Below are 27,024 nucleotides of genomic sequence, written 5' to 3'. Positions count from 1 at the left end.
ACAAGCTGTAGGCATCAGCCAGACAGAGCAGCAGATGGCTGATACCTGCTGGAAAAAAATCAGACCACGCATACAGCCTTAAAAATATTTGCAGCAAATAAATTCTAGATGTTTTGTATAAATGCCACTCAGAACAAAGGAAATGAATTAAACAAGCCAGTCTGCCTTGCCCAGAAGGTATCTCTTATTCAGTGACATTCTTTAATAAATAAATCTCTCAGAGAGAGAGAGAGAGGGAGAGAGATACAGGCAAAAGCATGGAAAAAAAATAGTTATTCTATTCTAACAAATCGAGGCTGGCTTTCTATTGTTAGCAGCCCAACGTGTAAGAGCAGCACAGCACAGGCAGTCTGACATTCCTGCCTCTATGACTCAGTGTGTTACCATTAATAGCATGTGAGGCTCGAGTGGGGAGCTGGGCTGAACCCCACAACAGGGAGGCATCAGCCACTCTGTCACATTTCTGACACATCAGAGATGTCAGGCTGTAACTCAACCTGGCCGTGTTCTTTTTCAGGCTGTATTTTGTAAACAGTTCGGGGACAGCCTCCTGAAAGGGGCACATCTGACCTTCATTCATAAATATTTGATTTGATGTGCAGAGCGCAGCCTATGGACACACACCCATGTGTATTAACCCCTTCCTGGCATCCTCAAAAGGCTGGCAGGGATGATCACTCATTTTTTTTTTTTGTTCCAGCAAGCTGCTGACACAGAAGCTGCCTGTTGGTATGTGGACTTTCTGTTCTCTGAGTACATTCCTCCATTTTTCACATGTGCTAGAGATTAGCACTGCTGTATCTCACATTGCTCAGCCATAGGGGCTGCAGTGGTAGACTACAGCAGCATGCACATAAAATTTAATTTAAAAATACAAGCTGCAGTAAATTATGCTGGAGTAAAATGTAATCTACAGACGTTAGTATTGTAAATAAAATCTCTTTACAACAGGATGGTTTTTGGTTTTAATCTCATTGTTTTAAGTCAAGGCTAAAATTTTGACCTTGCTGTAAAACTGAGAATTGACTCAGATATCCTAAAGCTGAAATGAAAAATGAGTAGACAGCATTCTAGCAACAACCTCTTGGCACTTATTGTTATTTAGGAGTACCTATTTTAAAGCAAAGCAAAATAACTCCTTTCCTTTAAATACCTTTAGCACTGCACAAACTAAATAAAGTCTTCCTTGAGCACAGTGTGGGTGGAAGAGTCTCAAAGAGTCCACCACAGCTAAACAACATGCTCATGTTGCTGTTATTTTCTGGTGAAAAATACCTTGAGCATTCAGCAAGAGGCATAAGAGTGATACTGAGATCACTTCACAAGGGGAAGGAGTTAAACCAGTTAGTTTAGCTATTTCTTGTACCTTGATAATATTGAAAAAGTATGCGTAAGATACTAAGAAGTTTAGCCATGATTTAAGGTTTGTTATTCTCATTTTAAAAACTGGTGTTCATATTTTATCTTGCACTCATTCTTCACAGATGAGATCATGGTTTAGAAGTATCAGCACACAGTTTTTGTTCAATTTCTTCAAAACTGAACTGATATCTCTTGTTCACAAAGAAATGAAGGAAAAAGGCAGGTAGTAAACAGAAAAAGAAAGGGGAGAAGTTGTTCCACTAAATAATATCCAGGAAAATATAATCTATTTAGTGTCTTGCTTCCAGCAAAAAGCCTGAACAAAGTTTTGACAAGAAAGGCTGCCCCAGGCTTCCACAGCTTTACCACTGTCCAGCCTAGGTCAGTTGAGAGCCATCACTTCTGTGAAGTCTCAATTACAGCATTTTGCAAAATGCTCCCTTCTCCAGGAAGAAAATGCCACTCTGCTATGTTATCCTGACTTACCTGTGCCTGCTCAGACCAAAACCAATAATGGATATTTGGGATTTCTTCCAAAAGCCCCGTGACCCAGCAGTGGCCCCCATGGTGCCCTGATGGGCAAGCCTACACTTCCCATTTCAGGATTCTCAAAAAGCTAGATATTAACTATTTCCTGGCTTCTGTTTCTCCTGAGCTCACCCTCCTCCAGCAACCTGGTGTCTCTCCCTCAGCCACTCAGCCACTCTGGCCCATTTTCCATCCTCTGGCATCAGCTCCAGCAGCAGAGCTCCTGAAGGGCTGCAGCAAGGAACCAGGCAGGCAACTGACTGGGAAAGCCAGAGGTGCTGCTGGAGGTTTTCAGGCTCACCAGAACCAGTGAGCAGAATTCAGGCTCTACCTGACAGGACTGATCCCCACACCAGGTGTACCCCAGATCTTCCAAGCCTGCAGGCAGTGTTATTCTGAGAGTCTTCCTTGAGCCTTTCCAACCCTGCACACAGTTTTTTCTCCATAACAAATTCATCCTGAAGTTTGTGCAATGGTCTGAGCCTACCAGGCTGTCCTGAATACCAGACTTCCCTGTGGGAACCAGCAGGAATCAAGGAGCTGTGAAGGCCCCACAGATCGACCTCCCCACCACAGACCCTCTGGGCTGCCCCGTCACAAGTTTTAAACAGTCCAGAGGAGCAGACACAGACCCACCAGGGAGGAATTTGGTTCTTCCTCAGCACATACTGTGGTCCTGCCATCCTACACCTTGGGATCACATTGTCCCTATTGATAATATTGATCTTCAAGCAAACAATGCCTGAGTGCCTGCATTTTAACCTCTTCCTTTCTGCTGTGCTGGGCTTTGCCCTGTACCTGTCTCATGCCACTTTCAACACAATCAGTCTGTAATATTGCTGTTTAAAATCACGTGCCATCTTTCTTTCAGATTAAACAAATTGAAAATTTAGCAAATACATAAATCACTTGATTCAGTAAAATGCATAGTGTAATAATTTTGATCTGCTAGGATTTGGAGGTTTAGTGCTTTTTTTAGAAATAGAATAATTTCATATTCTTTCAAATCAGACTCCTAGGGAATAAAACATTTGTGAGGTTTTGAACTATTAAGACATCTGGATCTCTTAAAGCAAAATCTGATTTTCTGAGATTCTTGAAAGCAGGACTTTTTTTAGTACACTATTACTCAATAGTCTGCAAAATAAAGTCTAATCTGCTGCAAAACAAAATAAGAAACACTTGGCTTTATTCTAAATATTAAGAAGCTTAACACACACACTTATGTAAAAAAGCACCTGAAACCATTAGATTATCTTTAGAAACAGATGAGAAAAGATGGTTACATTATACTTCTTTGCCAGTATATATAATATAATGTACTCCAAAAATATACAAGCCCACTAATGGGTAAATCTTCTGGCTGCAGGTATCTTCTGGCTACATTTATCTCTGAACATATATTTATGTTATTGATGTAACAACTGGCTTCCAAACAGCTTATGCTATTGCTAATCCTTAGAAAGGAGATCATGCTTTCTTCACACCTGTGTGACCTTCACAGTATGCACACATAGTTGGCACTAAATTGAGATGTGATACAATAATATGAGTATAGACAGTGCTTTCAACTTTGTATTTTTTTAAACTACCATATAAAATCATCACTATTCACCCGCTGTAAACTGAATTTATTGAGCTAATTCATGAACACAACCAATACTGTTGCTGATGAAAACATAATAACCTTCACTGCCAGTCACCACAGTAAATGCTGAAAATTGCACAAAGGCAGGAATCCCCACCAGGAAAGCACACATGCAAGTGTCATCCTTTACTGTGCATGCCTAAGGTTAAGGAGATTTGATATTGAAAATCCACTTCAGAATTGGATTAACTGTGCAGAATAAACCCCACAGACTGTCTTGGGAGTTTTTGGCTCAGTGAAATCAGCAGGAATGCTGTAAAGACTCTCTGGTCTAAAGAACTTCTCCCTGAGAGGTCCATGCAACACCAGACTGAAGCAGCTCCCTGCCAATCTGTTAATTTGCAGAGTAAAGCAACAAGTTCTTTGTTTTGCAGTGCTGGGAGATGTGACACCAAGAACTAACCTTTAGTGTGTGCTCAACAATACAACACCCAGCAAAGCTTTCCACAAGTCCATGGTGCCTGGGGATGAGGCAACCCACCATGTGGGCACTGGGTACAAACCAGCCTTAGATCAAGCTGGACTATTTAATTGTCACTGTGCCAAATGAGAAATTCCTCCTCTTCTGATTCCACACTAAACTATAAATAGGACCCTCCAAAGAGGCACCTAAATCTGTCCTGCAAATGTATCTCTCCCAACAAGTATTTCCCACTCCACTGTCCTATCAAAGGAACCACAGAGGACCTCAAAGAAAGCTAAAAAGATGCTTTATACAATTTGGCTATGTAGTGTAATATTATTATAGTCAAACAAGATTTTACAGCAAATAAATTTTTATCACCTTACTCCAGCTTCCGCGACTTTTCTTTTTGTGGTTGTGATTTTATCTGCTAGCTAGGGAGGTCACTTGTTTCGGCATGAACACTTTTACATATTTGAACCTTTCTCTTAAATTATTTGCTGCCATTTCAATAGCAGAATCATCATAAAATATCAAGCAGACATAAAACAAATTGAGAGTAGGAATAAGTTATTCCAACTTGTGCACTGACTGGAATTTCTAAAAGGTAACTACAAAAGCTATAAAAGCTGTTTTGCTGCTGCTCCATAGGAAAGTCACATATTTTAAATAATTCTTCTTAATGAAGAGTTTGCCAACTTAACAATATGGTACATCTTCCAAGTACTGATGTATACTGATAAGCTAATTTGGTTTGTGTTTTTTGCATTTTACAGTTTAATGTTTCTATGTTTACACTGAAAACAGCACACACAGCTGCACCATCTAATTCACATGGTAACAAATGAGTGACAAGCATCTCCCTGGTACCACATGTTTCTGCATCTCACCATGAAGATTCACTCTTTAAAGGAAAGTAACCAAAACCAGGATATCAAAAGCAGGATAATGCAAAAACTGTAATCACAACCATCCATTCTAACCTTGTCTTCCTTCCCTCTCAGCTGCCCTGTGTCTGCATGACCTGGGTGAAGAACATTCTTTGCTCTTTTTTTTCCTTTCTCCTACCATTAACAATTTCACCACAGAGATTTACCAAGTATCTCCAGCTAAGAGCCACTCCTAAAGTCCCTGTATACAAAAGTCCACCCGGTGACACCCCCACCTCACAGGCATAAAGGAGGAGAAGCCAGCAGCCATTAGTATTCACGTTGTCCTTCCCTGTGCACGACGGATGGATGAGAGTGGATGAAGACTCATCCTCACAAAACAAACGCCTCTCTCAAACTTCTCCACATCTCTAGGGTACTTTAACCCTTTAATCCTCCGCCTAAGCATAACCAACTTCCTCAATGGAGGACAAAACATTGCCTCCCACCTAATCGACCTTTCCTGATACAAAATACTAGGCCCAGAAGGACGAGCCAACCAACAACTAACAGCAACCAAAACTGCCACTACCCTCCATTCTGGCCTAATCAAAGCCTACCTAGGATCATTCGCCCTATCCATTCTCATCATCCTCATATCCACATACAGAAACAACCAATGGCCCTTAAACTTCATAAAAACCACCAAATCCTGAAAATCATCAAGGACACCTTAATTCCCAGCATGGGAAGCTGGACACTAATCCCCTCTCTCAGTCCCATTCCACTCCCTCCATGCTGCAAAGTCAAAGCTGCAGTGAGTGAGAACGGCCATTTCCTCTGCCCTTCTCTCTGCTCAGAAATTTCTCCACTATTTCACCTTCTGGATAAGCAGATCAGGCCCAAGGAACAGCTTTCATATGAGAAGAAACAGCAATTTCTACCTCTCTTTTCCCCACCCCAGTGCCACCGGTGTTTTATCCAGTCAAAAAGCCCAGAACCTCTTCAGCTGGGAAGCAGCTTCCATTTCAGATTTACCTGAATCTGCCCTGCTTGCTGGAGGTTTGCTGGCTCTGAGCATCCCAGGAGGAGGGCACCCCACTCAGCTCTGGGGGAGCCAGCCCTGTGCAACCCTGCCCAGGAAGGGGACGGAATTTCTCTTGGGGTTTTTTTATTTTATTGATTAAAACACCAAGGTTATGCAACTGCAGATGACGGACACGAGAGAGGAAGTCTCCATCAGATAGAGAACAAAAGCAGGGCTCCCTGTAAACAACACATGGGGGAAGTAGCCAAAATGTGCCCTCTCCAGCCAGAGCACCCATTGCCATTATAGAGTCAAATATCAGCAATAAATATAGATTTTCTGCAATTTCATTGAACAATCTTCACACCTCTGCTATTGCCTATTTACATACCATAGAGGAAACCACAATATTTTCATTATTTCTTTGAATTTACAGCTGATTTAGCTCATATTCCTTGCTAGCGCCTACCAACAGTAGGAAGTGCAATTTTGTTCTTGTTTATTGGATTACAGATAACAAAGAATTTAGGAGAAGGAGCAGTGAACCCTACAGCGGAATTCAGTTGCTCTAAATGATGCTACCTTAATGCAGATTAATGCTAAACCACTGATTTACTACTAAACCAATTAGCTTAGATTGATCCGAACATTGACAACCACTTGCCAGAATTCTGAAACAGGAAGCCAAGGGCTACAAAGCCATTAACTGTTCTAATATTTTAAGTATAAATGTGTCAGTGATTAAATTGCAGTAGAGATATTGAAAATGGCCAAAGGATGAAGAAGAGATCCTAACTCATCACTTCTTCATTTCACACTTTATTAAAAACCAAAAAAAATCAAGCTAACTCTTCATATTTTGAGAACTAAAGATTATTAAGAGTTAACACAGATGGAATTTCATCGAAATTTCTTACTCAGTATTTTTCACAAGGATACTTCTCTGTGCTTCTCAGGACAATGCAGAACACATCTCCATTTGAGAATCCCTTACTCAGCTGAAGATTGTCTAAATCCCTCAATTATCACCACTCTTCTAGATTTAGCAAACCTAATTCCATTAATCTTTTCTCATAAATCTTCTTTTCCCTCATGATTTATCAGTATCTTTCAAAATTACAATGTCCAAACCTAGAGACACAAGCCAGCAGAGCTCTCTTCAGTAATAGGAACAGAGAAAAATTATCCAATTGCTTTATGTATCTCCTACTAACACATTCCAGAAAAACAATGGCAGCAGTATTACACAGTCAATCAATATTTACCTATATTTATCTATATATTACACTTATATTAACTGTATGTTATAGTTAATCTATATTATAGTAAGTATAATTTTTCTCCATGTGCTTTTCAGGATCAGTGTGTATTAGTTCCCACTTCTTATCTGTGCAAGTCCACACTTCACACTTCTAGACAGTGAAATTCAGCTGCATAATTTCAAACCATACAGCTGACTTATCAGGACTATTCTAAATGACAACACTGTCCTCAGAAGAATGAAATAATGTTTCTAAACTTGGATTACCACAAATTCTAAAAACATTCTCCCTATTCAATCATTAAAAAAATACACAGGGACTGAAGCCAGGAGAGATTGCTCACTTGAAGGAATCAATTTGAAAAGCTATCAAAAAGAAGATTTACCTTATCTGAAGGACAGGAGCAGTCTGATCAGCACCTCTCAGCATCTAAGGAGTAGCATCTATTACAATGCCAACAGAACCTGGATATTCCTCTCTCATATCACTGCTTGCCACTTTTAAGATTGCCTAGAATTTGAGACTGGACACCTGTGAAGTTCACACAGCACCATTAAATTCCTTCGGCCATAGGTCACATCAAGTATCCATTTTGTGGGGAGCTACTAGGAACACATTAGCAGGTAAGACCCAAGATTAAAACAGCAATTCTCTTTTTTTTTTTTTTTGTTCCATTTTTCCTTCTTTCTTTCCAAATAACAGCAGGGATTGGTGTTAAACAAACTGCAGCCTTTGTGGTGATCTTGGGCACTCCTTGGTACTAAGAATGGAAAATGGGATATAAGGAGTTTGTTTCCCTAACTGGGGGCTCTACCTTTCTTGCCACAGCATGGCAAGAAAACCTTAGTAATGCAAAGAAGCTGATGTGTGAGAACTCAGATGTAGAACAGTTTTATGCTGCAGCTTGTATATTACAACTGGGCCTTTCCTTTCAAAACTGCAAAGCCCATTCCTGTCTAGAACACTTTGCCTCTGTGTCTTCCCTCACATCACCACATTGATCTCTTGGACTCCTCCTCTCTGCAAACATACAGACAGAAAAATCAGACCTCCTTTTCCCCATTCCATTTCTCATAGAATAAAGGTGAATAGACTATTTCAGTTGGAAGGAACCTACAATTAATAATCTAATTCAGCTGCCTGGCCAGCTCAGGGCTGACCAAGTTAGTAATGGCACTGTCCATGTCTCAAACACTGACAGGTTTTGGGGATCAACAATCTCCCTAGGAAGCACAGTGTTTGATCATGCTCCAGTAAAGAAACTCTTCCTAATGTCCAGTCTAAACCTTCCCTGGCACAGCTGTGAACCATTTCCACACATTCTGTTGAACCCCATACCAGTGGTCCAAGCCCATCAATCCAGCCTGTCCAGACCCCTCTGCAGAGCCCTCCTGCCTTGCAGCAGATCAGCGCTCCCACCCAGCCTGGTGTTGTCAGAGGCCTGATTGAGGGTGCACTCACTCCTCTCATCCAGATCATCAGTAAAGTTATGAAAAAGGACTGGGCCCAGTACTGAGCCCTTGGGAACACCACTGGTGGCCATCCTCCAACTAAACTCCAGTCCATTCTCCACCACTGGTTAGTCTCAGTCACCCAGCCAATTCTTTTACACATGAAACCAAATGGGATCTTGGTGCTTCATAAATTTTCCTCCACCAGTTCAATTTACTTCCTGTCTCATCACTAGACTGTTCTCATGCTCGCTATGTTTCCCCCCGTGCCTTTCTCATCCTCTTAGATTGCTTCTTTCTTTACATGCAGCTGATGCAAGAGAGGCAGCCATGCTCACCAGCGATGCTTTAAATAAATATGGTTACATAAAGAGGCACTAACCTCACACCAGAGGTTGGTTAGGTAATGTGCTGTGTGTCTCCCTTCCCTCAGGTGTGCACTGTCACAGCCAGAGCCACCACTCTGCAAGGCTGCACAAGGGGTCATTGGTACAAGGGACAGGTGACAGTATCTTATATGAGAAGCAACATCACACAGTTCCAAGACCATTTTCTCTTCAACATTCCAGTGCTCTTTTGCAGCCAACTTTCAGGTTTTGACAATCCTCAAAATCTGACATTTCCCCAGAGACTCCTTTGTATCAGGGTCTGGCCCCAGAGCATCAAAACCATGTGCTGAACCAGCCCTGCTAGGGTAAGACAGATTTTGTTGCAGCAAACCATGACTGGCAATCTCTCTCACAGGAAGCATCCTTAGAGATCCCCTGACACAGAAGGGAAGGTGGCTCATAATTCTTTGGCCAAATGAACTCAAGAGGAATGCAGAATGAAGGTCCTTTCAGAGGTTCAAGTCCACTTCTGAACTCCTTTCTTTCAAGTTTTCTTCTACTTTTAGAGTGCTCTTAACTGTCAGTATGATGCCACCATTTAAATTTGTAAGACGAGTTTAACCTCCCACATTCCCATTATGAAGGGGATGGAATTTCAGGATGACAGAGCTAGGTAAAAGCAAGTCATGGGTTAAATGGATGAGACTCCAAAGGCTCACCTGAATACTAAATAGCTCTGCACCTGTGGATAATTCTTGACCTTCCAAAAACCTAAAATATGGGCCTTTCCTGATGTTTATGATTCCACTTATGATCAGCAAGGAAAATAATTACTGAGTCTCCAAATGCTTTGAACAGTGTAATTTCTAATCTCTGTCTGCAATGCCAAATAGAGGCAGCAAACTGTCCTTCAGCAGGGTTTATAAGCTGCTAAATCTTGTAGTAGTTGAGGGACCATAATCCCCAAGCAGCACATGGCCTAAGAGACAGACTTACATGTTTCACATCTTAAAGTCACATACAGCACTTACCCCCAGGCTGTTTTTTAAAAGGCATTCCACTGATTTTATTCTAAGTGGGTGAGATTCTGATTCCAATTGTTGTAACTGAAGTAAAGCTGAGGCACCAGACACCTTTCAGCCTTTCAGTCAGCATTATACATGGCACTGGAAAGCAGGACCTCAATTCCCACCCCACTGAATAGCAGCTCCCATACTGGAGGGTGAAAGGAGAAAATCCATAGTGGTTATTTGCATTATCTATTGCAGCATAACACTAAACCTGTCCCACTATCTTTGTGATTGCTCACACATGAGTGAGTAGCTGGAAAATTGCAGATTTACAGATTGATTTAAGCCCCATACGAGTTAGAAGACAGGTCCCAGCCTGCTATGATGGCAAGAATTTTGCTGGAGTCCTGCACGGATTGATCATATAGCTGGTCACTGTTCATCCAAATAATTGTCAGTTCTAAATTGTAATTTACAGAAATGCTGAATTGTTATGTAGATTTTTTCTCTCTAGAATACCAATGGGAAACACTGTGGGGGCTGGCAAGGAAAAATGATATTTATTTTTTCCCAGCTCACAGCTATATTATACATTTGCCCCATGTTTTAGCATTGCTTTCATTGAAATGTTAATTTTAAAATAATTGATTACTCAGAAGCAGTAACTATCTGCAACAGCATATGGGTTTGGGACAGTTCTCTTACAAGGTGACTAGCAAAAAGCAATTTGCACAGAAGAAAAGGTGTCATACACCAAAGTAGATCTTTGAAAAATACTTGCCTACCAAATAGAGTCACTCATTTTGTATTAACATTTTGAGGAGCTGGTCATAGTGACAAGCACATAGCAGCTTTCTTAATTTGCTTAGTACAGACAAAATTCCAACACATAGGTAGTTTGGGTTATCAAAACTGAAATCCATAAAGCAAGTCCCAAAAGATAAAATCTTTGAAATTTATCTGGAAGAGATTAATATTTTTTATAGCTAAATTCTCATTCACAGACAGGAGTTTCCAGGAAACTTTTTTTTTTTTTAATTCCTAATGGACTGTAAGAAACCAGTTAAGCTGATGAATTCCAGATATAAGTTCTCCCACCACTAACAGTTCTACTAAGGAATAAGCTAATGTTCAATATTAATTAAAACACAAACAAAATTTTAGAAACTACAGGGAGGAACAAAGAACATCATTATAACTCTTTGAGTATATCCACATTATGCTACATGATGAACACAGATTTATTACCCAAATTTTCAAGAGTTATGGTAGAAATAGGAAAATAAATGTAAAAGGATAATCAAAGGCATGGAGTGGCTCCAAAGAGCATCTAAATAAGTTCTAACTTCTTATCCAGGAAAAGGAAGCACCTGGATAAAAGATACCACAGAAGCCCTAATAAATGACAGGGAGGTGAGCACAGAAAGACTTCTAATAACTTCTTCCAATTCAAGAATGAAGCAGTTTCAATTAATACTCCTTGGCAACAGGTCAAAAACAAGCAGAAGGGAACACAGTTTCACAAATGCCATGGGAAAGCTCTGAACACACTACTTACAGGTGAACACACTACTTGCAGGATGCTGTGCTTTCAAAAGGTATTTTTTAGCTTGAATACTTCTGAAGAGGCCCCCACTTTGTCCCAAGACTGACATACAGAGAGAGCTGTACCTATATCCAACTACTTCCAGATTCCAACTTGGCATTTTAATTTTCTTTCCCTCTGTCAGTGATGAAATATTTCTCCACACCTGAACAGACTTTCTGTCAGTATCCTGCTGCTACACAAAACATAACTGTAAAGCAATTAGCCCATTCACCAACCAAAAACCAAGATGTGGCAGCAGTCCTCACTTACCCAGATGCTCAGGAGTGTCATACAGCTGCTCACACAAGTAGTAGTCATCTGGATTCAAGTAGGGCAGTTGCTTCAGCAAGCTCTGCTTGGGAATGAGATACAAGACCTCTGCAATATCCCCATCCTCAATTATTGACATCCTTCTGACTGAATTTCGAAATTTCACTTTTTCCAGCACCAGTTCTTCACCTGAGCCACACAGCTTCCCAAAGCTGTTTAAGATGGGGAAAGATGGCATTTCTATTCAGAAGAAGCTAAGGAAAGCAACCTGTAGTGCATGCAGTCAGTCTCACGGCACACTGCCCTTCCCAATCCTTCTCTTTTTCTCTTATCCAGCAAAGGAGATTAAGGAAGATATATTTTTAGTGATTATCTTCAAGAGATTAGAACAGTATGCTTGATCAGGTGGTTGCCATCTAAAACTATTGTAATCAGTTGAAACTCATCCCTGCAAATGCAAAAATCAGAAACAAACCCAAAAAGAGTATCTGGAAATCAGATTAATATTCAGGACAATAGAAAGAATGTAACTGAGTTATATAAGAGGATTAGTTTAAAATAAAAAAAAACCTTGCTGTGTCAAAAATCTTATTATAGAATCATCATCATCAGCTACAAATGCACATCTGTGCATTTAATCTAGCATGGCCCTCTTCCATGCCAGGTCAGTCCGTGTGCTGTGGAGAAGAGGCTGTAGCAAAGGTGGAGCACGCTGGTCCTCCTTTTTTAGGAATGTACAAGCACTGGCAGGCACTACTTCATAAGCAGATTTCTTTGGAGAAATCCTTTCTGCATCTTTCACTGCCTACTGCAAACAAAAGCACTTAAGCTTTTCCCTAACCATTAAGGATTGGTTTGCTTCTGCTCTTCCTCTGCACCTTCCTGTGCAGCTGACAGGAGAGACTTTGCAGACACTGTGCCAACCCCTCCTGCTTCACCTACAAGGAGTATTTACATTAATCCAATTCCACTGACTTGCTAATCTAATCATCTAATGAATATTTCTCCCTGGGTAAAGGCAGAGTTAGTCATCAACAGGGCACTGGAAAGTCACAGGAAATTCCAAAGTGAGAGAGATAAAAAACCCCCAAACTAACAACATTCATCATCTGTAAGAGAAAGTTCCAGGTAGACCCCAGAGCTGGACATGCTCAGAGGCAACTTCAGACTCTCTACTCAGTGAAAGGCACAGAGACGACTGTGCAACGGTGTCTGGCCCAGAGTTTCAACTCCTCTTAACACAGAGAAACTAGCTGCAGCTGCAAAATGACCTGGTCTAATCATTGCACTGCTTCCAGTAAGGCTTTTTCTAAATTAGAAGGTGACAAAAACTCTACCAGCAGGCTTGCTGAGCACAGTGAGAAACTGTCACTTAATTCTCCCTCAAAACTCAGAGCTCAAGTACTAACTCCAGATGGGGATAGGCTTTGAAGAGAAGACTGCTCTATCTACTATTTCAAAGATAAAATACCATCTCATAAATCCAGACTTTGATAATCTATTATTACACATATCTTATGAGGTCAATTACTTTCTATTTTTCAAGTGGTATGACTTTTTTATTATCTTGAAAACAAGTGTACAATTACAGCTCCCCTTAAACAGCCATGCTCCTGGATTTTCTCATCAATGGAGAACACAGTAGGACAAGCCAGAATAAATCTGTACTAATTTTATTGGGGTGATGCTAATGTGTATTTGAGGAAGAGCAACTCCAGTTTGGCCTTAGAGTATCTTGTATCAGATCAGAGATCTCAGTAAATGCCATGTTTTAAGCATTCTTCAGAGGAAATGAAGCTTTGCAGCAATTTTTCATTCTCTCAACCTACAGACCTGCACTCCACAGCCCCTCAGTGGAAGAGGCAGCTCTGAAAATCCAAAGGCTTTGACCAGCGAGGGTGGATCTCCATTCAGAGCTTAAAGCAGAGGGATGACTCACAGGAGGGGCTGGATAAACCAACCCAAGGATCCCTCAGTCTGAGAGTGCCATTTGTTGCTGGGTAATGGGTGAAGGATGTTGACATCTGACGACAGCAGTGCCAACCATCTGACAAACATCTGCCAACCACCCAGCCCACTGACACGTCAGGGTGGACTCTGCCCTCAGAGGAGAGGCAAACACACTCATTGCCCAGACACTGACTCTGCTGCACAAATCTGTCCTCAGAGAGCAGAAGGGTGAGCCCTGCAGGAACTGCTCCAGCTGTGGCAACACTTGCTCAAGCTTGGCCGCCTAATGTCCAGAAGAGAAGTCTGTCCTTACACTGGAGCTTGAACATACTGGTTTAAAGCTGACTCCCCATTTTCTGCTGCGCCCGTGCTGATTCCAACCTCCAGCTCTGTTCACCAAGAGTTTCATTGCAGTAGCTCTGGCAGTAAGAACTAAACCAGTATGACCTGTATATCCACTACAGAAGCACTCAGCCTGTGACCGCTGTAGGAGAGTCTGATGATCTATCCAACAGTGCAGCACAATCCAGTGTCCTTCCACCAGCAAAACTGGTGGAGGACAATGGATCAGGATTTAGTGATCCTAACATGTCACTGCAGAAACATCCTGCTCAATTAAAAATAAGATCCTCCTTCCCCTGAGACAGATTTCTCTAATGCTGCCCCCCTTTCTAGCCCTGGCTATTGCAGTCACTGTCTGAGAACTGCACCTTCAAAGAGCCCATGCCAGCTGCTCACAAAGCAGTATGATTTTTTTTGATAGTTAATTTTTTTTTTAAAGTACAGTGTTTGCCTTCAAAATCCCCAATACTGTCAATATATCATATAAAGGAACAAGCAGTAGAAATAAGCATAACAAGGCCAGGAAGCATCACAGTGGCTTCTGAGTCAGATAAAGGACTGCTTGTAGCACATCCTTGAGTCCAAGGCAAAGGACAAGGCCTGAGATAGACTCATACAACAGCTAACAAACACTTTTTAATTCAGTCTGAATCAAAAAGACAATGGCAATCTCCTACCACTTAAGTCAAGCATTCAATTAAATGGTATAAGGCTGATTTCTGATGCTCTTGCTGAAGAGAAAAGAAAAAGGCAGGAATCACAGGGGCACAACCCTGTCTTTCTGTTTTGTGAAAGAAAGTCTCAGGAATCCTGGGCACTCAGCTCAGAACTAGTGTTGAGGAAGTGTTCTCGGGATCTGCCAAGTAGCAAAACCTGTTTAAATCACTGCCAATTCAAAGCTGTGTCTAATCCAAGCAGTCAGTGCTGGGATCCCGAGCCTGCACAGAGCACAGTGTGAGGTATGGGCACTTTCCAGACTGACACTTTTCACAGGGGGCTGGCTGGATAGGAGACAGGAATTATGCAGAACAGCTACTTTAAATATTTTATCTCATTTCCAACTTTATAAATATTTTATTTATAAATATTTCCAGCTGTCTCAAGACCATTTCTTATTCAATCCCCTCTGAATTCACCACACCAATTGGCTGCCTGGATGTCAAAAATACATGCGTGTTTCATATGCAACCAGGAATAGAAGCATCTCTACTGATACTACAAGAAAAAAAGTAACAAAAAAATTTGACTGCAATCCACAAATAAATTAGGAAACAGAATGGCCAACAGTGAATAATAGTAAAAACCAGACACCACAGGCTAAATACATAGAAGAGGAAATATCCCTCCATGTTTCAGAGAAGCCCTGAGGATTAGACTTGCCCTTCAGCAGAAATGTGTAGTGCATTAAAGCTGTCTTGATTTCTTCTGCCATCAGAGTTACACTTCTTGCAAATGCATTTCAGTGTGATTTTAGTCTTGCATTGAAAGCAAAAACCAGCCCAATCAGAAACCCAGGAAACTGAAGTCAGTCACACCAGTTCAGCAAAGCCTAGCTGCAAAAATAATCAAAACAAAAATTCAGGAAACAAGGTAAAACAAAACAAAATTTTCCTTTTCCCTCACCATACCACTTCATAAGATAACACATGTACTGCAAAGGTAGATAGCCCCAAATAATGTTTCATGCTTCTGTCCAAGGCAACACGATTATCAAAATTACCTTCTCCATATAAGAATTCTGAAAGATATTGAGAGAAAGGAGAGGAAAAAAAAGGGCCTTCATCTAAATGAAAAATGAGCAAGCACTCTATCTACTTTTACCATGAAATACAGTTACCCAAGCAATAAAATAACTAAACCAACAAATAAGAGCAAAGAAAAGAAACAAAAAATCCAAAAATTCAAGTACACACACAAAAAAAAAAGAAGCAAAACTTTACTTGTGATAAAATTACTCCACACATTCAGCTTTTTTGACACCCACTATTTACTAACTCAAGACTGCAGGCTGATGTACAAACACTCAGCTATTTACTGTAAACTTCATCCACATAATGAAGACCAGAAAATCCACATGCACATGTTAATTTCTTTACCTAAGTGTCCAAAACAGGCAGTCATCTTCTGGGCATACTGACAGAGGCTCTTCACCCCATAGGGCTCCTCACCCAGGACCTGCTCACCCATGGCTTCAGCAAGAGCTGCCTCTCTCTGCAAAGCCAACCAACTACTGCTTGTTTAAGGCTGATAAGAGACCTTCCTCTTCCAATTTATCTCCATTAATAATTCAGGTACTACATAAAATTTGCTGAGCTTTAAAAAACGGTAGTGCAAAGCTATTTTGTGGCTTTTGGAGTAATCATGTTTTAGTCCTTAAAAAGCATCTCAGCTATTTTATTACAATAGTTTACAGAAATAATTTTCAAATGGAAACAAAATGCTGCACAAGAAGAAATTTTGTGGGGATTATGCTCAGGTCAGAGAGACATTTAAATGTTCCCCTAGCTTAAACCCAGAAACAGAATGACCACCACTACTAAAATGTGTTATTTTGTACTGATTGGTGTTTTCATACGGGCAGTGGGGTCAAGTGCACCCAAAGAGGGTGGTGAAACACAGGCTGCCCAGAGGTGGTGGATGTCCCATCCCTGGAAACATTCAAGAACCTGATCTAGTGCAAGATGTCCCTGCTCACTGCAGGAGGGTTTTACTGGAGGGTCATTAATGGCTCCCCCCAACCCAAACCCAACCCCAACCCATGGAATTCTGTGATTCCATGATACTCCTGCAAGCAGGCATGCCCACTGCTATTGGAACACCACTAGCTCAGCACATACTGCCACGCCCCACCTCTCAGTGCTGCCCATCTTCTGGGAACTCAGAACCCAGCAGAGCCCAGGTACAAACCCCACTGTGTTCTCTGGAAACTTCCAGCACACTGCATTTCAGAAGAACTGAGGCACCTCAGCCAGGAGCAACAGGAACACGGTATTTTCTCAGCTCACTCCCTGGAGCGGAGGCCCATCTAACCTTGTTGTTATCCTGGCTGAGAAGAAAACACACAAGAGCTGACTCAGCAGTCCTGCTGCCAGGCAGCTGCAGTGGCCACACACACCTGTGTCTGTTCTGCTCCTCTGAGGAAAACCACTACCAATCACACCAATGACAACGACATCTGCCTGGCCAAACACTGCAGAATGGCTTTGGCTGAACCCTCTGGACTCAGGTGGTGATGAGCAGTGAAGAACAAGTGCTCCTCACAAGCAAATATGCTCCAGGTACACCACGCTTGTTTTCTGTCCTGCTTCCCCACTAAGACCATATCCACTCATTTAGCAGAGCTCATATAAATACTGCTGATGGCCACATAAAGCACTGGTACTACTAAGCAGACACTTCAAAGAGAGATCTAGATGCAAATTTTATTCACAACAGACTGAAAAGCCTAGTTACTAATATTTAATATTGCTTCCTAGTTACTAATATTTAATATTACTTCAACAGTTTACTGTCTAGAAAAGCATAAGATATACTTTAAAAATAGCTATGGGGATATGATATCATTTATTGTGATAAAGGCTATGAGGAACAAATGCTCCTCACAAGCAAATATGCTCCAGGTACACCACACTTGTTTTCTGTCCTGCTTCCTCACTGAGACCATATCCACTCATTTAGCAGAGCTCATATAAGTACTGCTGATGGCCACATAAAGCACTGGTACTACTGAGCAGACACTTCAAAGAGAGATCTAGATGCAAATTTTATTCACAACAGCCTAGTTACTAATATTTAATATCACTTCCCACTTACTGATATTTAATATTACTTCAACAGTTTACTGTCTAGAAAAGCATAAGGTATACTTAAAAAACAGCTATGGGGATTTGGTATGTTTTATTGTGATAAAGGCTATGAAGAACCTGTAGAGGTGGGAATTATACAGTACACAGATCTCTACTAAGTTAGTTTACTGGTTTAAACCCACACAAGGTTCTCTAAGGTAAGCAGGAGGAACAGAAAGACCACAAAGCCACAAGGCTTCTGTGTACTGGCAAAAAAAAAAGAAAAAGGAAAGTGACTAACTGAAAAGGGCTAAAAAGGGCTAGCTCAGGTTAAAGTGGTATCAAAGGTAAAAGGATCTGTGTTATAACTCAGCTGAGCAGCACAATTAAGCATGAATGTCCCATACAGGCTTCTTATCAAGCTGCCACATGACTTTTTTTTTTCCACTGCTTTTACGACTGACCTTTGAGTAATCATTAGCCAAACTCCATCAAATGCCTCTTTCTGCAGCACACACATGCAAATTCAAGATCTGCTACAAAGTCTGTCTGGCCCATGAAGCCTGTCAATGTCTGAGTGAAAGGACAGTATCAAGTTCAGGTCTGAATAGGGTGTAGCTATATTTGTATCACTGTACAGAGTCAAACTTCTCCTCTTTGAAAAAGCACCTGGGGATCTCTGCAGGTGGCACACTGAAAATGAGACCTATTTTATACATCGACAGCAGGATCTGCATGCACAAGGCATTCTGTTAAACTAACTTGGAAATAAGAAAGCAAATGTTATTTTATGTACTGGTCTCTTGGTATTCATTCCAAAACACACATGAAACATCACTTTGCCCTTTATTCTCCTGTTACAATTTGTAACCGAGAAAAAACGCAAGAGAAAACACAACTGCATTTCTATCTCAGACTTAACTAAGACCACACTGTGACAACTTCCTTTCCCAACTGATGACATTTGCAAAATCTTTAAGCTGAATTAAAGCATTGTGCTCTGCTTCCTGTTATCAACTATGTATGATAACTTCCATGGCACATGAGCCTTTGGTAACAAAAGCCCAGCTTTGCAGAGCATTGTAACGCTGGACAGGCAGCATAACAAGCTCTTGGGAATGCTTTTCCCTTTGCTCTCTGCTCAGAAAATGAATCTGACTCACTTCCCCAATCCCCAACAACCACCAAGTTTATCCTTCAGCAAAGCAGTGAGCAGAAAGATTAAACAAACAAAAATATCCAAACAATATGCTTGAGATTATATCTAATGATCTTTTTCTTGGACAAAGAAAAAGACACCAGATATCTACCTTCACATGAAATTATTAGCTGGGCTGAAATGGTACAAAGAAAAACATTACATAGAAAAATTAATCAGCAAATTTAATATTTAAATGACATTAGGGAAAAAAATCCCTAATAATGTCAGCTGGTCTACCACCTCTGGAAGCCTTAACAGAGGATTTGGGAAACATGCTGTCTCTGCAGTCCCACAGACTTGCTGTTCATCCCTGAGCCATTCCCTTAATCTCTTTCATTGTATTTCCCCCTATCACTTTCCCCTCACAAGGGATTTGTAACAATAGGTACATTAAAGACTGAAGTTTTCAGATCCTGTGATAATGGAAACTATAGAAGTACCACAGATAATAACACTAGGGAGTGACTGGTCAGCATTAAAAAGGAGGTCATGTAAAGCACAGCTGAGTGCTTCTCCTTGATCATCACTACCACCCAACTTCATTTGTATTTCTCAATGATTTTCCAATAGACTGTATTCCTTATTTAACTATAAAAGTGCTTATTTTCCACAGAAAACCAAATTATCAAGAAAGGCAAAGAGTTAATTCTGTACATTTTCTTCCATGTGAAAATTCCATTTTTAGTTATTCCTCCCCAAACAAGCAGAATCACTGTTACTGTGGTTGCTGGGAGTAGAAGAGTTAGGTTATGACAAAAGGCCTGATTCAACCAAAGGATATTTACCTTAATTTATCCATTCCGATATTTATTTCAGACTAGTCATGCAAAAAATATCTCTGTTCACATCTATTTTCATACATAAAATAACAGTGTGCGCATTAATGGATCTATCTATCGCATTATTAGAAGATGAGATGGCTCAGCATTTTATTTCCTGGCAGCACAAGGCTAATCTATTGATCTCCAATGTCAAGAACAGTGCACTATGGATTCTTACAGCAAAGCCAATCCTTTTTACTTACACACACAAAAAAAGCCAAGTGTAATTGCTGACAACTGATGCCATTTCACAGGCGAGATACAGTGAAAGCAATATGAAATATAAATACAAAAATTGCGGCACCACCAGGACTCAGCATGATTGATTCAACAACACAATCCCCAAGTTTATAAATAATCCCACGACTTCTGTGGGGCTGAGCTCTATGCTTGAAGTCAAAGAGGTGCCTAAGCCCCTCTAGGGAACAATTGGCCAAGAGGATCCTGGCAGAAGCTGGCAGTTCTTCAGGTCTTCAGTAGGAAGCTTTTTTCCTACTCCTCAGTAATGTTTAGGTGTCTTTTATTTAAACAGAGCAAAGACTTTCAAGATTAATGTAATTCCTTTAATCATACTCTTTCCTTTACTTTTCCTTTCTTGAACTTTGACATTTTTCATCTAGCTGAGAGAAGAAACTCCTTGTAACATCCCCTTCAAAATACAGACTTCATAGTAACTGAGACAGAAATATGTTGGGAAGCAAAGAGATCAAAGTTGAAACCTCAGAGATCTTTCATTCCTCAGTTTATTTCCTGTACCTTTTTAAGGAGTGACATGTTACAAGCACGACATCAAAGAAAGCACCACTCCTCTTTTTATGTACTGAAATAAACTGGATATCACTACAGTCTCTTCTGACATGTCACACAATTACAGAAACATATATGGTAACTTTACTAAAATGCTGAATTTGAGTAAAGAATTACACCAGCAGAAAGTCTTCTCTAGACCACTGCAGGGCTTCCTGAACATGTTAGTTTAACTTTACCCATTGTCTCCTAACATTGGATTTTCTGCTGCAGATGTAGCACCAACACACATGATCAGAAAAATTAAATATTTCTCCTGCTGCAACCAATTCCTAAATTCTCCACCATCAAAGCCATTCTCAGAGCATCACATAACTCTAAAGGAGAACTCCTGCAGTCACACTGCCCTCTTGTAGCATCAGTGAAGCTCTAAAAAAGAGCCTTTCTTTGTGCTATGAAGACTAATTTAAGCCCCTACCAGAAGCCAGTAGAAACTGTTTGTCAATGTCCATCACACTAAGAATAGGAGGTTACCTTTCTATATAGTGGAAAGTATGGCACTGCTGCAGGATGCCAGAAATGACATCAGATCAGCTCATCCACTGCCAACATTCCTCATAAAAGCAGCTTTAAATATGCTGTGTTGGCTAACCTTTGTTTTCTAATTAAATAAATCCTACTGCACTGTTGAACCCTTCCTCTTGTGGTCAGCACTATCTTCTGGTTAAATCAGCTGCACACACACACAAGTGATCAAGAGCTGTGCTGAAAATGAAGAAACTGTCAGTTAAGCAAAATTATCACTCTGTGAGCAGCCCACTTCTCTCACAGGGATCACATTCTGTCCAGGCAAAACTGAGGCAAGGACACATCTGAAAATACATTGATGGGACAGAAAAAACACTTGGAATTTGTTTCCATTTATTAATGGCAGGAAGTAACATACAGCATATGCCAGCTAGGATTTGATAAACAGAGGTTTTAATCCCCTTGGGTATTTCATAGCTACACAAATACTTGTGTAGCAATGTTTTACTGATAGTTTAGTGGACTCTCCTCAAACAAGAGCTGTAATCTGGCACCATTAGGAAAAGCAGCAGCCAGAGAAACACAGCAAACTTCCAGAGCTGAGACTACCCTGAAAAGGAGAAACATGCTTTTGATCTGATGACAGGTACAGCTGGGTTTGTTCTTCTCCAGTGCCACTCAACACAGGAGCCACATCCTGGGATATTTCCCTGACATGTACAGTGCTGTGAAGCTGTGCCTATCAAATCCTTTGAGAGTCATTCAAAGATAGCACTAAATCAAGAGCCTTGATCTTGCAGTGGTAGTGGAGGGCACTCACAATCTGGGCAAGCCACAGTTCTGCAAGAGGAAGTAGGAAATAAGGTCTTACAATAGTGGGAAAAATCATTCCAGTGATATCATGAATTACTGGAATGGTGAATGAGCCAAATGGAGCACCCACAAAGAATTTAAGACCACTATTTTGACTACTTGACTGATATTTAGCATAGTGCATTTGCAGCACTGATTTACTGCAGTATTTCTTCAGCAAGATTTTCTTGATCTTATCCTTCGACTGCAAGACCAAATGCCATAAATTAAGGTGGGGTTTTTTTAAGGTCTTATGTGTCATGGGCTACCAAGTAAAATCACTTTTCCTGCAGCTGAACCTTGAACACAAGTGCAGGGTTTCAATTAATTTTAAATTAATTGTAACTAGAACATAATATAAAGTTAAGATTGTCCTGGCCATCTTTAAGGGAGGATTTCTGCTGCATTCTTAGCCAACACTAGGGAGTCTCTATACTTCCTGGTATTAAAAATACATTACATATTGCATCTAAACAGTTACTTCATGCCTGAATGTAACTGAATGAGATGACTGATTCTTCAGTTTCTCTAGAATGTAAACAACTAGTAATAGTACATACTACGAGAGTGGTTGGTTTGGGTTTTTTAAGTGTAAACACTCCCTCAGCCTAGAGCAAAACTTAAGTTTCCTTTTATTTGTGTTGATGTTACCACTGTGGTATTTGTTTAATACACAGATTTACCACTGACATAAATCAATGACCAAAAGAAAAAATCCTTTTTCTGTGCAGTTCAGCTTCAAAATCCCTTCTGGTATTAACACGCTCTAGGCATCTTCAATTTTTTTAGTCAGAGTTTTGCCTTGGTTTGGTTGAGAAATAGTTCTGCAATTAAGAAGAGCTAAGCAGTAACAAAAATAATTAAAGAAAGTAGGAAAACCAGCCTGCCCATCAGGTTGTGTGAATAAAAACTGATTGATGAACTTCTTTAAGCAGAACTAAGCAAAATTTTCAGATGAATCAGTTAAAACAGGTGCTGATCACAACAGCAATTATCAGTAGAAAACCTTATGTTATAAACATATGTTGGGCATATTTTCAGACTGAAACTAGTTGGCAGCTCCCAGTTATTTCCTCTTTAACTATGAATGAATTAGAAGATAATGCACCATTTTTGTTGTGGATTTCTGATTGTTATTGAGTTTTGCCCCAAAGATTTATGCTTTCTTTGAAATCCAGATCCTCACAGTACTGTTCCTGGAGTCAATTAATTGATTCTGAACAAAAAAAGAAAATTCAGTTCTCCTGCTGCTTACTGGGCTATCATCAGAATGAGGTCAAGCCTTCCACCCCTAAATGGACAGCTGACAAAGAGAATCAGGGGATCATTTCTTAGAATGAGAACAGCCAGCTTGTGAAACTGATTAAAAATAGAAGTCAAACTGAACAACCTGTTTTCATTACCAACTTCAATGAAATGACATGCAATATATTAGATTTCAAGACAGCTTGACTCCCCTACGAACACTAGGGAAGGGAAAGTGCAAACACCTACAGAGCAGCAGGGAGAGGGATCAATTGTGTCCTCAGTGCTTTCTCACTGTGGCAATCATGAATTTATCTACCAGGATCTACCCAGCAGAGAGATTTCCATCCCCAGCCAGGAGATCACCAGCACCAACCAAAGCAGGCAGAGGCTCAAGCAGGGTTTTCCCAGTTCTCAGAGTATCTGGTCAGGGAGAGAGAAGCAGAGATTCAGCCTATCCTCACCACAATGAATCCCCACAGGACCAGAGGATCACATATTCACTTGATTAAATTCACATCTTGATGTGGTGTTTCCCACATCACAGCAATATCACAGAGTCAGAGAAACATAAAATCATTTAGGGTGGAAAGGACCTCCAGGATCATGGAGTCCAACTGTTAACCCAGCACTACCCATGGCCTCAAGTGCCACATCTATGAATATACAGAAACTGCTGATTTTAACCAAATGCTATTGCATTCTATACTGTGGAGATTAATTTGTATTACAAATAAATAAAAATAGTGTTTTAAAAACAAACTAGGAAAGGAATAAGGATGGAAAAAGGAATTTTGCACGCCTAATTCAGCCCATATTTAGAGAAAGAACAGAAATAAAACTGCTATATCTAAATCAACATTAGGTTAGGTGTTTGGCCTACAAAGACTAACTAGTAATGGATTAAAAAATAATTTTTTGTTGTTATAGTTGGTAGAAAATTTGAGTCGTATTTTTCTGTTGTTTGGTTAGGGTTTTTTAACGTACACGGACGCTTTTCATAGAGAGGTGTACACAATTCTTCAATTTGTCTACCTGCACATTTTTTAATCTCAAGACCCACAGAGGTAGATGATATCTGTTTTTAAGAGACAAATACTGGATTAGACAATGCAAAGAAGAAAACAGGACTTCATTTCTTCCACCTCTAACCCCTGAAATCAGATGGGCACCCCAAGGGTTTATTTATCTATCCAAGCATAGCAGAGAAAACAGCTACCACACTTGAGTTCCCAAGGAAGCAAAATGTATCTTTTTATACTTATGCCTCTTCCTCCTCCTTTATCTAAGACCATGGTATAAAAAAAAGGAGGAATATTTACTAAGCAAACTAAGATTTGCATGCCTCTTGGATGCAGGAAGCATTTACTCTGCAGCACTCACCACCAAAACTGTGCTGAATGTGCTTCAGGTGAGTCTCAGCTCGCTGCAGGTTGCTACAGGCTGGCACCCAGTGCTGCAGAATCACCCCTGGGCCAGGCAAAGGCAGCTGAACACACCTGCAAGAGGCACTGAACTCACAGCCACCCTCCTGCCTGCTGTGCAGGGACAGCAGCACTGACAGGTGGCTGCAGCACAGACAACAACTTGCAGGTGTGCTCAGCCAGCAACACACAGATTGCACAAGGCTTCCTGAGGTTAAACACCAAAGCAATCTGCCCTCAAAAGCACCTCAAAAGCACCTAACACTGACACATTATCAGCTTTTCTTTCAAAGCATCAATTAGCAATACTCTGAACTCCTATGCCACCTGCCACCACAGAACTCTAAAAGCTCTTTTTGCACAACTCACCCCACAGCACCAGCATGCTGTCATCATCTTTAGCTAGAAAGTGGTAAACTTCAAAAGGCAGCAGTGAATTATCTCTTACAAAAATACACAGGGAATCAGAGCTGGATAAAAAGCCTGTTTAATTCCAGTGAGTTGTGCTCTGCTCCCTGCGCTCAGATATCCATTGCAGAGGAGCAGCACATGGGTACATGCACACACTGTTCAGCCAAGTAACAAAGTCCACTGTTCATAAAACGCACCAGGCTGGGGAGTTGTTTAACTCTTAAATCAGTAAAGAAAAACAAACCAAAATAAAGAAATTGCTTTTCTTATCAGAAAGATCCCAACTTCAGTCCAACAGAAGTTGCTCAGCCTGATTTCCCTCTGTAAATCCAAGAACCAACGTCCTGTGGATGGCTTAACCTGTCATTTATCATTAGAGATTTACACAGAGCAATAGCCCAGGACAAACCTTTGCCGTTTGCAGAGCTCTGGTGTATTTCCAGTTCCATTTGTGCTCTCAGGTAGTGGTTCCTGCACCCCAAAAGCTACAGCCTCACAGAGAATGGATGGCAAGCAGGAGGAACAAGTGAGAGCCTCCAGAGGTGGCTCACTCTGTGGCTCCACTCCTACTATTTCCTGGGTTGAACAGTATGAAAGGGAGTGGCCCAAGCAGAATAGGTGTGTCTGTGTTCCCAAACAGTTTAAAGGAAGAGTGAGTATTTTCCTCTAGATATTATTCCATTACTAATCAAGACCTTGGTGTGCTGTCTTTCAAACAATGGCATGCCTTAATGTTCTGACCATCTCAGATCAGCTGATATTATTGATAACTTTCTTTTTCATACAGAAGGATCCTAACCAGCAGCCTTAAAGGTTGACTGCAACCAGAGGTGATTTTGTCCTGAGACTGCTTTCTGTCTGTTTTAATCTTCATCTCATCTCCACTCCACTGCTGCTGTTTTATGGCTATACTGCACCTAAACAAAGGAGGAAGAGCCTGTCAAAGAAACACTTTTACCCATTTTCAACACACTTAGAACAGGGAAAACTGAAGTCCTGGGCATCTTCCCTCTGTTCCCACAAGACCCCTCCCAGCAGAGGCAATTAGGCTGACTGTAAGTGCAGACTTCCATGCATTTCCTTCTACGCAGTCGCACATACCCAGAGACAAACTGTTCCCGCAGCAGCTGAATTAATGAATCTTTTTGTTCTGATTGATTTGCGTCCAACATCCTCAGCACCATCGGGTTTGCCCTACCTCCTTGCAACATCCTCTTGGCAGTACCATCCCCAGAATTACTTCCAGTTCCTTTCCATTTGTCTGCTTTCCCAGTTCCTTTCCATGTCCATTAAATCATCCCCAGAACCCTTAAGCTGTCTCCTTTAACTGCTTCAGATTCTTGCCGAATTTCTGCTCTCACCTCCTGAACTGCACATTCTCCTCTTTTTCTCCCCTGTACCCATACTAATGGTGAGAACCTTCAAGTTCTGTTCCCCTGGAAGGAGGAGAGAGGGAAGACTGAAAGAGAAGTTGTTTAACTCTCATCCTAGGAAATTCGACTGAAAAGCAGCCAAGCACAAGGTGCAGAAACTGACAACTTGCAACCTGAAGCCCTCTCTAGAACACACTTACTCTCCTCTGTATATATTGTTATGAACTGAGAGATGCTGCTGAAAAAAGAATCCCATTTTATCACCAAGATTTCACTTCAGATGACAAAAAAATTACCACCTCTCCTCTAAACATGAATGAAAAGACGCCAGAAACATATAAAAACTTTTGGCGTCTTGGTTGGAAACTGCTAAATATGACCAAATTTTGGCCAAGTACTTTTATTCCCTCCTTCAAACGCTAAATCCTGAATTTCCTGGACTTCTGACTTCATTTTTCCCACAATGAATTGTCATCTCAGCCAGCTTGTTAAAAATACAGTCATTCAGATGCTCAGACAAATGTAAACACAGACACAGAACCTGGTCTCTCTACCTTTATTCTCAGCCTGACATTGTTCTCCTGTGGTTTTATAAATT

General features: G+C 40.8%; 1 protein-coding gene across 3 annotated transcripts in view; it reads right to left on the bottom strand.

Annotated features, from left to right (window-relative positions):
* The window catches only part of ABLIM1 (actin binding LIM protein 1), a 143,235-nt gene extending 117,612 nt beyond the window's left edge, over positions 1 to 25,623 (bottom strand). For all 3 annotated transcript variants that reach the window (XM_059476830.1, XM_059476828.1, XM_059476829.1), the window contains exon 1: positions 25,463 to 25,623. In XM_059476830.1, the coding sequence (XP_059332813.1) occupies positions 25,463 to 25,502 (40 nt within the window). In that variant the 5' untranslated portion in view covers positions 25,503 to 25,623. The remainder of the gene's footprint in view (positions 1 to 25,462) is intronic.
* Positions 25,624 to 27,024: the final 1,401 nt, after the last annotated feature.

The sequence above is a fragment of the Ammospiza nelsoni genome, chromosome 8, assembly GCF_027579445.1.
Source record: "Ammospiza nelsoni isolate bAmmNel1 chromosome 8, bAmmNel1.pri, whole genome shotgun sequence".
Classification (NCBI taxonomy): domain Eukaryota; kingdom Metazoa; phylum Chordata; class Aves; order Passeriformes; family Passerellidae; genus Ammospiza; species Ammospiza nelsoni.
The sequence above is the reverse complement of the archived record's forward strand: the minus strand, read 5'-3'. Positions and strand labels throughout refer to the sequence as shown.